The sequence below is a fragment of the Galleria mellonella genome, unplaced genomic scaffold, assembly GCF_026898425.1.
Source record: "Galleria mellonella isolate WM207_F2 unplaced genomic scaffold, CSIRO_AGI_GalMel_v1 utg33, whole genome shotgun sequence".
NCBI classification, from domain to species: domain Eukaryota; kingdom Metazoa; phylum Arthropoda; class Insecta; order Lepidoptera; family Pyralidae; genus Galleria; species Galleria mellonella.
Window position 1 is genome coordinate 10,710,432 of NW_026442079.1, and position 12,849 is coordinate 10,723,280.

General features: G+C 34.1%; 1 protein-coding gene across 4 annotated transcripts in view; it reads right to left on the reverse strand.

Annotated features, from left to right (window-relative positions):
• Nucleotides 1-12,849, reverse strand: part of LOC113518471 (kalirin) — a 271,700-nt gene that overhangs the window by 209,747 nt on the left and 49,104 nt on the right. For all 4 annotated transcript variants that reach the window (XR_008253032.1, XM_052896497.1, XM_052896496.1 and 1 more), the window contains exons 15-20: nt 6,362-6,521; nt 4,632-4,763; nt 3,474-3,681; nt 2,246-2,474; nt 1,598-1,832; nt 838-1,038 (exon numbers count right to left, since the gene is read on the reverse strand). Coding sequence is in view for 3 of the 4 variants with exons in the window: in XM_052896497.1 (XP_052752457.1) it covers nt 838-1,038; nt 1,598-1,832; nt 2,246-2,474; nt 3,474-3,681; nt 4,632-4,763; nt 6,362-6,521 (1,165 nt within the window). In the remaining variant the exon portion in view is untranslated. The remainder of the gene's footprint in view (nt 1-837; nt 1,039-1,597; nt 1,833-2,245; nt 2,475-3,473; nt 3,682-4,631; nt 4,764-6,361; nt 6,522-12,849) is intronic.

Below are 12,849 nucleotides of genomic sequence, written 5' to 3' on the forward strand. Positions count from 1 at the left end.
TGCAACCTGCCCTGCAATCGTGCTTGTAATTGTCCCTACAATTATTACAGTTACGTACGGTATATGCATGTTATGTAATATTTCCTTCATTATGTAATTTTAATGCAAAAGTGCATTTGTCTATTTCATTTTAAATATATTGTTTTCACAAAAGTAGATGAACTTATTCTTCACCCAGTACTTCATGTAAAATTATACTGACAAAATATAAAGATGAATGGAAGAAATGTTACTATAATCTCAGTAACAGTTCGTTCTCTGCCAAATCTCAGTGAAATAAAATATTATCACGTGTGAATATAGATAATATGAAGACATATGTATCGAACTACCTGAGATATGTATAGTACGAACAGACGTACTATTTTATTTTATTTATTTATTCATTCATATTACCTTTAACATTCCAGTACCATTCTAGTCATAATCAATCTCAAAATCTTTCTACTTGATAACATTTTTCAAAACAAGTTTGGGCCGAAAATAAACCTGGGAAATAAATGAAAATGAACTAGCTACTAGTATAATAAGTCTATGCCATATAAACTTAAATTTTTTTGTAATTATTTAATAAACCTATTTTATTTACTTACTACAGTATTTCCACCCCTCTCTTTCAAGCCAAATTCTTAATTTGTGAATACTGATGAAATTCAACTGATGTTATTAATAACAGATGAATATACCCATTGCAACGATATTCACGTGGTCTCACCTAGGATGATCTAATGAATCAAACTATATCAATTTATTACTCATTGGTATCCCGCCAGCGTATACACAGTAGAGACGAGGCTACTATTCCATTTTCATGCCAAAAAAAAAAAAACAGCTTACCTTATTCTCTTGGGCGAGTAACGTGTCCAATATAGCGCGTGTCTGTTCGTGATGCGCCTTGCTGGCTGCGGCTGTCTGGCCGTGGACCTGAGCCGACCTAGCCGCGTATTTCAGGAACGTCTCCGCTGTACGACGGGCGAGGGTGCACGCTTTCAAAAACGCCTCTTTCTGTTCCCCGTGTTTGACTATTAACGCCGCCACCTGGTAATTGATTTTTGAACAATATAGATATGATTCTATACGATTACGTTATAAAAATTTAATTAATACTATAAAAAGATTGAAATATATTTTTTTATTATAAAATAAATTATATAAATAAACATAACACCAGCAAACAGTATACTGTTTGCTATAAACTGTGACTATTTAACGCCTACAATGTTTCTTGTATGTTGCTAACACTTTCAATAAGAAGTCACAGTACCCAGTAATTTCACAGCTATTTCTCGATGTAACCAACAAAGCTAACAAACTGTTGTATTGTAAAAAGATATCATACTTTTTTATTAAATATGAAAAAAAAACAGATTATTTATTACTCTTCTTCTAGAATCCTACTTATATTATAAATGTAAACGTTAAGATGTTTATGTATTTGAAACTCAGTTACATATAAACTGCTGAACGGATTTAAATTTTTTCATCACACATAAACCACATTCCAAATTAACACAGTGCGAAGTAAGTGAATTAATAAATAATTTATGACAATGTCACTGGGGTAAAATGGCGGGATACAATCGATATTGCAACTGACCTGTGCAGCTTTGTCCGCGACACTCTGAGCCTGCGACGGTTCATCAGTCGCTGGCGCAGCGGCTGAGCCACACCAGTCCTCGTCTCTGCGGTACTCTCGCTCCAGAGAGTCCAACACGGAGCATACTTGCTCCGCTGTCTTGTAGAAGTTGAGGGACGCCGTCACTAGCTTGTGACGCTCCTCCGCACATGTCACTAGCCGTTGCCAGCGTTCAGTCACTTCCTCAGATATTTCTCTGTACATTAAACATTAATAGTTTAGATGTAGGCCAAGTAATTATGAAATATATTCTTGTTTAAAAACTTAAAAGTCAGATTTTTTTAAAAAAAAGTATAAACTATTTTTTAACACGTTGTTTTCAATATTTTAAATATTTTCCAATATATTATAGTTAACAAGCAGTCGTTCCGAATTTGGACGCTATTTTTTAAAGCCCACGTCATTTCGCGGATAATGTACCTTGCAGTAGATGAAATAAGGTTAAAATTAAAAAAAAGATCAAATACTCTGATTTTATAATATTTAATTTATTAGAAAATAAGTTCATATTGGTCTGTACTAAAAATTTCGCTGTAATTTCAAATTAAACTTTCAATTTCAGGGATAGATTTAGAAAATTTGTGTCTCAAAATTGACCCCAATATGTACCTGATCGTATGTGGGTCGTAGTGGTTGGCGGCCCTCAACGCATCCGCCCTGTACTTGACCTGTACAGCGCTGGCGTGCGTCTTCTCCACCGCCACTTGGAACTGGTCGTGTTCTCTCTTCAGCTGTTCCGCCTCCGCCAGCGTGCCGGGGATCGAGAACGAAGCGGCCAACATCGCTTCGCCGTTACGTATCCAGCTCACCACTTGAGCTGCGTCTTTTTGGAATTGACCTGTATGGAGTAATGTCACTTATAATTTAGAATAACGCTAAATATATATAATTGGTATATAGTTTCGAATAGTAACATAGTTTGCATTCGTAAACTTATTTAACGAAACATATTATTAACCATTATCATCCCACTACAAGATACGGGTCTCACCATAACAGGAGGATTTCCTACTGAACTTGGTATATACTTGATATATTGTTTTGTTTCAAATTTTCCTTCATTTACATTGGTCTATTGTGCTATATTCTATTAGTTACCTCTTACGACACCTACAGATGAGGTAAAGTGGCACGTTATATTTTTACTGTTATCACATATAAACTATTTATAAAATACTAGAATCTAATTAATAGCAATATAAATTTATCCTGATAGATTTAAAATGACTATTAATTAACAGATGAATACAGATGCATTACAACGCATACAGATGCGTTACAATAACAATTGTCCAATATTCATAAAACAAATTGCATAATTTGAAACTAGATGGCGTTGTGTAAAATAATAAATAGTATTTATTTGCTACTAAATTGTAAAACTGGTGTTGAATTATATAACTTATTCGTGTACAAAATCTCACTCAATTCCGTTTAGCATGATTGAGTAACAAATACCCAAATATTTATTTACTTCTTATTACATTCCATAATGTGGTTGGTAGATATCAAAACAACTTCAAGTATGGACCCTATTGGACACAACAAATAGGAGAGATGTGGACAACCTTTCTTCGTTACTTTAGAAATATTTAATGAATTTCTCACAATATTATCCAATCATTGAAATTATTTCACAATATACACAACAAGTATTTTCTGTAAATATCTTTACAAATTTTCACATTTATAATGCAAACAGAAACGCACCTACTGGCCATCATAATTAATAAAAGAAATGGCTTTAGTTGCACTCATCAAACCCTGGCTACATACAACAATAATTAAAAATCTTTGCATGCTGTTTCAGCGAGCTAGTGAGAGAATTAATACAAACCTAGCTGTACGCACTGCTCGAACCGAGCGCGCCTCTCTTCAGCTAACTCCTCGAGATCTAGTTGTCTGTCGTGTAGAAACTCGAGCAGGAGCTGGACCCTGGCTTGCGCGTCCAGCGGCGCCGCTTCAGACCCGTCGGATCCACTAGAAGCCATCACATCGGACGCCTCGGCGATCGCCGCTGCTAACTCCTGCCCTTGTTTCACCACCTGCGTGACGAACTCATTAGATCTTCTATGTATTTATTGTATACTTAAAAAAAATACATTCGCTGATAATATCGACCAATAGATGATAATTCTAGGAATATCCCGATGGATAAGCAAGCTGAAGTGGCAATAGCTCGAAAAACCAATAATCGATAGGGAAGAAAGTTCTTCCCGTAAAGGTAAACGCAGTGTAGGACAACCCTCCCACTAAAAGAAATGACGACCTCAAATGCATTGCAGGGAGTCAGTGGATGCAGGTGGACCGTCTGTGAGAACAGACAACAGCAGATACAATGATGATGACGATGATGATGGCACATGAAATAATTCTGTTCTCTTTTATAAAACAGTATCACAAAGAGATTTATACCAATCCCGACCACCCCCCCCCCCCCTCGTTGCGGTTACACACAATTTTTTGAAATAAAATACATCTCAAGATTTAAAATTGGTTAAATATATATTTTTTTTAAATTTGGATAAATAAAAAAAAATTTGCTACATCATGGCCACGATCTTGTTGGGGGACCGCAAGCGCTTGCTCTGCCTGTTGCGTGTCACAGCGGAATCCTATCTACCGATAGTTTAGTATGTTACTTGTCGTTGTTTTTTATAATAAAATAGTGGCACACAAGCATACGCCCCGTCTGATGGTAAACCCCATTTACCATCAAACGAACGAAGGGATATCACGCGCGGTTTGGCGTCACATACGAAACCTTATTACGCCCTTTTTAAAGAAATCTATGCTGTATTGTCTAGGGAGAATCTCAGCAGGTCATATTTGGAAGTTATATATGATAATATAATAAGTGGCATGATGCATCCTGGCCACGCTCTCGTTGTAAATGGCGAGAGCTTGCTTATCTGTTACACTTATCTGTTGATAGATTTTTAAGATTCTTGTCGAAAGGAGCTAATCGCGATAGAGCAATTACTATTCTGATCACCTGATAAGTGGCATGTTGCATCCTGGCCACGCTCTCATTGTGAGCCGCAAGCGCCTGCTCCGCCTGTTGAGGGTCTCGAGGCGGTTCTGTTCGCTGCAACTCGTCGCCCCACAACTCCAGACGGGAGGATACCTGAAAATTCATATTTACTTTTATTACTACTTTTGTCACTAATATTTACAAAACTGTTATAATTTATTTTTGACATAAAATAATTAACGTCAACTTTAATACATTAATTATATTATCAAATATAATATAACATATAGGCTATTACTAATATACAGTCCATGTTGTTCATAATTAAAGCTTGTAGACGAAGAATTGTATTTTAAAACTTTATTGTACTTAATTTACATTGGGTACATTAAAAAGATTGAATATATAAAGGTGAACTTATCCCATAGAGGAGTCACTTTCAGTCAATCTTTGAGAAGCTGAAAGAGAAATAGAATGTTCAAGGATAAAAACCAACATCTCCAGAAAAAAAACACTGGAATCACTCTACATTTGTGGTTTTTGTAAAATCTTTATAATGCATAAATTACATTGAACACATAAAAAAGAAAAAGATTTAATATACAACGTCAGACTTATCTCGTAAAGGGATCTCTTACAGTGGAACTCTGAGAAGCAGAAATTAAACTATAGAATGTTCTTTATGTAAAACTATAGAATGAACTGTACAGCTAAAGATAAAACTCAACAATACCTAGTAAAAATTAAACATATAATACAATAAAAAATAACTGTATACACCTACATATAGAAATAATATAAATACATAAATAATAAAATAACATTAATTTATAAATAAAGAAATTATAAACCTTCACATATAATATATATCAATAAAATACTTACCAAGATATAAAATTAACAATATTTATTTCGCTACCCTTAACATAAAATACTAAAATTTGAGAAAAAAAAAACATTTGTTTATTTATTTTAAATAGCAAGACATATTGGCCACTCCATTCTTAGCGAACACTGGAACAAATTTAACTCAAAAAATGAATTAACTGAAAAGAGTAAAAAATACTCTTCCTTCAACGTCTTTTTAAAGGGTTAGCAGAATGGAATGTTTACCTCGATAGTGTATATCGATATTCGCCGATAGAGCACTAGTTAGAGATGATAGCGGAGGATGAAAACAGGTCAGTTAGCCCATCGTAACGAATCCCACAAAAATTATTCGCAATAGTTTCCAGGAGGAACTGAGTGAAGTGACCTCCACTTGATAGGTATATTCCTAGCAATGGGGCTGTTAGAAACTATTACTAACAATCTCCCCCCTCTCTCAACAGTACTTTTTTAATGGGTGATGATGGAATAGCAAGCCCACTTGCGTTATCGGTGTACAATGGCGATGTATCAATAAGTGAAGATAAAAGGGCAGGTCAGTCATCCCGTTGTGATGAAAATACACCTGGTCTTCTAGACGAATGACAAGCAAACTCGTCGAAGGAATCGACATCGCTAACGAGTCCATGAGTTGGATTGAGACATCCGACGTTGCTATCTCATTCTATTCCGCGGACTCGCTAACGATGTTGAATCCATCGATAAATTCGCTTGCCACTTGTCTAGGTCTCTCCGTACGATAACGGCTAAATAGTAGAATACTCTATATTTTAAAGTTAAACGATGAAGGCAATACATCACGGAGTCATTCTATAGTATAACGACAGAGTATAAGGTCTTTTATTTAAGTGTCCCTTACGTACCTCGAGAGCGTCTCTTTCAAAATGACGCAGCTGGAGGGTGAGCTCAAGTCGCCTCTCGCGGTCCGACCAGAGTTCCTCGAGAGCACCCCTCGTACCCCTCAGTCTTTCCAGTGTCGTCTCCACAGCGGCGGTGCTCGCCGCGTCTGAGTCGCCCGATGATCTGAAACAACATTTTTGTCATCAGAAAATCTTTATATCATTTTTTTAAATACCTTAAATGTAGTCAGAGTAAACGAAGTGCTATAATAGTAGGGAAGGGATTGTTGGTAATGCGGACTACCTGTCTCATTGCTAGCAATGTACCCTATCAGATCGATCTCCAGGTGGTGCCCCCTGGAAACCATCGTGCTGACTTCCAAGTGTATTCATCACGATGGGCTGTCTTAACATCTCACCTATCATCCATCACTGGTGCTCTGCCAACGTATACAGTTAGCGCAGGTAGGGTTACCATTCTATTCTCATCCATTAAAAAAAACTAAGTGTTATAGTTAACTTAATACATTTTTGTAATTCGTGCTTATATAATGAAGGCCCTGGACTCCTTCTTCATAGAAGTGCATGCTCCTAAAAGAAGTCACATAATTATAGACCATTTTAGACCTCTAGTATCTGCATTGATGCAATTTGTTTCGTATTTTATCCGAGATGCTTTCCACATTGAGAATTTATTTATTTAAAGAGTATGTGTTTCTCCTTGTTCGAAAAAAATAATAATAACTGAATAAACAAATAAATCTCTAAATACACGAAAACATGCATTCAGCTGCTGAAGCACAAAACTTAGCTATTCTGCCAAATGTGTCGATTCATTTTGTACTCATGATTCCTCCATTGCCATATGGCATCGACAGATGACTTAAAACCATTTTTTGAATAAATTCAGCCGATCTCAATATTTTGAATGCGAATTTTAATGCTGAGTCATGTAGAGGGTGATGATAATTTATTATCCTTTTACACTTGGCATATTTAATAAACAACCTTTGTATATATTTGTAACGAAGCAATAGAGTATAAAATTAACAAATAAAAAAAATTGCATTAATTATATACTGCTATGTAATTCCGATAAATGGACATGAAAAATTATTTAATAAAAAAAATAAAATTCAATTACATTGAAATACTTATATGAGACTATGTAAACAAATACATAAAATAATATAATTTGCAACATTTAATTTCCAAGTTATTTGACTTACATTATACTGTAATATTAGTGATCAACTCATATTTCTCTTTGGAGTTTTAAAACTGTTTTAAAGTTTTTCAATAGAGTTGACAATTACGACAAATAGAAAGGCTATTAGTTTAATTAAATTTGGATATTGTTATAGTAGAAATTATGTTATTTGTTCTTTTGTAAAAAGATTATTTAAATAAATTCAACTTAAATAACATGATACATTTATGGAACAGGGGTTGTGTTTTAAGCGGCAAGTGTTATAAGTCCTTATAAGTCATGTACTTCTATGAGAAGGGTGTACATAAGGCACCTTACATGTAATACATAAGCCACCTAACGTGTAATAAACAACATAAGGCACTCTGAAGCATTAATATAAATGCAAATGACGGTCTAGTAACACAAATTAACGTTTTTACTTTTTTCAAAGTTAAGTCTATACAGTGTCGCATAAATTTTGTAAATATAGAGATCTCAAATACTCTAGGGGTCAACCATGGAATGAAATACAAAATTTTTAGACTGAATTTCATGCTCTCGTTCATACCGAAATCGGCTCAGTAAATGGAGTTCAACATTTCTTTCGTTATAAATGCTACCATAAAAGTCCAAAGGAACGATATTTTAATATTTTTCTACAGTATGTATTATTTTTTTATACAACTTAGAATGGCAAACAAGCTGACGGCCCACCTGATTGACAGTGGTAATTGTCGCTTATAGACATGAGCAGTACCATGGACATAACAGAGTCGCCCATGATACCCCCCATGCGTTGCCATTCCTGAGGATTCAGGTGTTATTCCTCTGTACCCAGTAAATTCACGCCATATCCCACCCTTCAAACCGAAACACAGTCATGCAAACACAACTGCTTCACGGTGGTGGTTTTAACATCAAATTTATGTTTCGTTCGGCTCCGAAATTTTGGAAAACATTTCATGGTAGGCCCTCTACTTAATCCGCAAGGAAAGTGACATACAATTATATATAGTATAGCCTGTATCAATAGAAGTTAATGAAATGTGAACAAACAAAAATCTGCTTCCATTTTCTTACTAATTTCATTTTGGTGATAATTTCAATAAATCGCGCTCCGTCCCAAATCCTATAGTCACTTACCATTACCATCGAAAAAGGTTAAATCAAACGCAAACCCATCTTGTAATAAAAAAAAATTGTTTACCTAGATAGATATCTCTATATTATATTAATGTATTTTTGACATATTTGACTTGCACACACATCAACTTCTTCTGCTTTTATTTTTTGACTTTGCACATTGATATACACAAAAGCGCATATTCACAACCCCATACAAATGTTATTGTTTTCAGGGACACCAAAAATTGTCTCGAAAAATAAATAGTTATCACAGGATAAGGGCATTCATTGATTGTTACAAAAAAAAACTATATGATGTAATTTTAGAAAATTTGTAAGTATACTTCGGCAAATTTTACTACAAACGTCACTGCATAGCTAAAAATGAATGCAAAATTTGATTAAACGCACTCTAATCAGTGGCGTTTTAGACTGAATGTGTATCTAGGATTCTTTATATTATACATCAATGTACTAATATTACTCCAGTTGTTTGAATAAAGAAATACAAACCTCCATCTTAAACACTGAACCGGGGACTTGTGCCTATGAGAACGCCGATGATATTTGAGCATTTTGCACCAAAACGTTCATTTCACCGGCTATCGGAAGTGCTAACTGTCAACCACTGTCGATAATCGTCGTTTATATCACTTCACTGTCACTGTAGACGCAATTAGCCAGTAGTTAAGTACCTAACGGTTATGTTTCGAACACGTAAGGTTATTATGGGAAGTGATTATAAGTGATGGTGATTAAAAGTCGAGTGACCTAGTAGTGTGGGTGCGGGCGCCTACTGTTATGTTACGCTTGGATAGCGAAACTTAAGATAATTCTCTTTACATTCCGTGTAAACAATGTACTGTCTTACTACAGTACAATGCGTGTATTCATTGCCTTTCATAAAAATAGATATACGGAGTGGAAACGAGTCAAATTCTCGAAAACATTTATTTTATAACTTCATCATTTATTTATTTATTATTTATTGCGAAATAAATTTTGTACAAATGGTGAATTTAATACCGTATTAATAACAACAAATTATTTTATAATTTAGAATATTTATAAATTTTACTAATATAATACAATTGCAACTAGACGATGTATGTATATGGGAGATAATTAAAAAAAATATATTTGAATTGTATTAATAAGAGCAATACAATACATCACACACTCATCATATTACACACAATCATTTTTAGAAATTTTGTCTGTCTATGCGTATGTTTATTCCATCATCACGCGAAGACTACTGCAGGAAATTAGATGCGGTTGCAGCAGTCACAATTGCATTTCTGAAGGTCTAACTTAAAAACTGGTGTAAGCTTATTTTATCTTGATACGTAATCTACAAGTGGTGTATTTATTAATTTTACTCTACTCTACTCTTTTTCTACTTCTCAAGTGCACGCATTCGCAGTACAGTGCAAAGGCTCGTTTCAATATTATTACACAAAAAGTTTGAAGCACGAATTTTATTTTCGTAATACGTCATTTATAAAATACCTAATTTTAGCCGCTATTTTGTCCGTATGACCGCAAAATACTATTTTACCGGAGTAAAGGATAGCCTATGTCCTACTTGTCCATCCATAATATTATACCAAACATTCCGCGACTGGTTGGTTGGTTAGGGCATTAAGAGCTAATAAACAAACTCGCTTTCACATTTATAATATTGGTAGGCATAATGAGATATTGTTTCGAAACTATTATTTATATTTGAATGAAAAGAAAACTGCTGGATTGTGCCTAACATGGGACAGCGTAGGTTGTTCACTATGTGTGTAATAACTTAAAAAATAACACTTGAAATGTTTCACAAATAGGTATATATATGCCTATAAAAAAGATTTAAATAAGAAAGATATATCCTTAATTGGTCAAGTAGACCTAATATCTACAAACTATGAGACAATGCGTCAATTCCGAATGTGATATTCACTATAAATATCCGTAATATTGTTTAAAAAATAAAATCGCATTGTCATAACGTCAGCAATATGAAGTAAGCCTAAATTATTTACAAACATCTTGAATGAGCATTCAAACGATTTGTTTACCTTTTCCACCTCTTGAACAATATGATGAATTAAAATTAAATCTTTAATGATATCACAAAATGGAAAATATTATGATAATCTACTTTCCAAGAAACAACAAAGCTAATTAATAGAGCGTATAAGACGTAGTTACATGCACGATTTTAATTATTTTTGAGCCAAAACATTGACAGTAGCGCTACAAGCATATTAAAATGTTAATTATAGAGCAAGACTTACTCGTGTACTGTACTTATATACTGATTCCTTTTAGAAAATATAATTTTACGTAGAAAAATCCACCTGCTCTATAACCATAATCTATATAGGTAAGTCATTTTCTTTTATTATATTTCCATATACTTTTTAAGCGACATCCACAACGTATGTTTCATGAAATGGTTGTCGTGATTCTGACACCGAATGTTTGATGATTACTTCGCTGCTTGTTGATTTTCGTTTTATTAAAGGGGAAAGTTTTCCATTATTACGAGAAGTACCCTATTAATACAAACGATAAATAAATACGAAGTGCAAACGAGATGTAAATACGGAACACGATAAACAACAAAAATAGAAGTTACATATGATCCGGTGGTGATTTATTTCGTAAGGTTGCAAACTCGGGAACGCAATATCCCGCCATTGTGTTCAGGGCCAGCCGTCGACGGAGACACCACAAAATCACCTTAGTTTTGACAATCGCCGTATTACCAAGGTTACCATGACAAATTTCACTATTTAAAGGGCAGTGCACGGTGTCGGCCACTTATTCTTATCAAACAGTTATTAGTATTCACAGACGGTATTATTGCACTGCTTGAACGTACAATGCGTGGGTTTTACGCAATAGAAAGCTATTTTGTGGACAAATTCTACGCTTCTTTAATATGAGTATACCATATTTCCCGGAATACTCATAAAAATTCTACTGATATTATAAATGTGAAAGTTTATAAATGTGTTTGGATGTTTGTTAATCAAGTTTAAACAGCTGATCGTATTTGAAGGAAATTTGTTACACACAATCCAACATAGAACAGTATTCTAAATTAGTACGTATAATATTTTTCTCTAAATTCCTCGGGTACTTAAAGCCACAGGAATGCGTTAACAGTAATAATAAAACCTATCAAGAGATGACATTTCCAACATTCAATCCCGTATTGGTCTGAAGAACCAAATTGGATTGGTAATATATACATATATACATATATATGTAGGAGAAGTATACACGATGAATATTCAATTAGACTGATTTAATCGAGCGTTTTCATGTTAATGAAATACCGCCTACTAACAATTATTAAATGCTACTATCTTTTTATGGTTTTAATATACTAATTCTAAAAAGATCATCTCAATATATAAACAAATATTTAGGTCATATTGCATCCATATGCATAAATATCCATATACTTATTGTAATATCATCGATAATTTACTATATTGTTTTCAAGTATTTATATTTGAAATTTAATATGACGCGACTAAATCAAAATGTAAATAAATACAGTGTTTCGATTTCAATCACATTTGGAAATATCAAAAAGATTATATAGACTTATAACATATAAACAAATATTTAGGTCACACAGCAACCGTTGCATATGCAATAAACAATTTTTTTTATATACAACTTAGAATGGCAAACAAGCTGACGGCCCACCTGATGAAAGGTGGTAACCGTCGCCTATAGACATGAGCAGTGCCATGGACATAACAGAGTATACTGTTTCGCCCATGATACCCCCCATGCGTTGCCATTTTTAAGGACTCAGGTGTTATTCCTCTGTACCCTGTAAATTCACGCCATATCCCACCCTTCAAACCGAAACACAGCCATGCGAACACAACTGCTTCACGGTAGAAACAAGAATGAGACAGAGGTACCCAAGCAATCGACTTTTGTACAAAGTCTCCCTCTGGTCCAATATACTTGGTCTTAGTCGTATTTGAATAAATTGAATAATAATATGTAACAATGAGGTAAAAAAATAATTGAATTGTTTCGTGATCTAACAATAATGTTTTGTCTATCGTAATGATTAGAGAAGATTACGATTCGATTTTCAAAAAAAATCTTATAAAACATAGAAAGACTATAGAGGTAAATGAAGTCACTTGGTTGTTCGTTTTTCAAATCG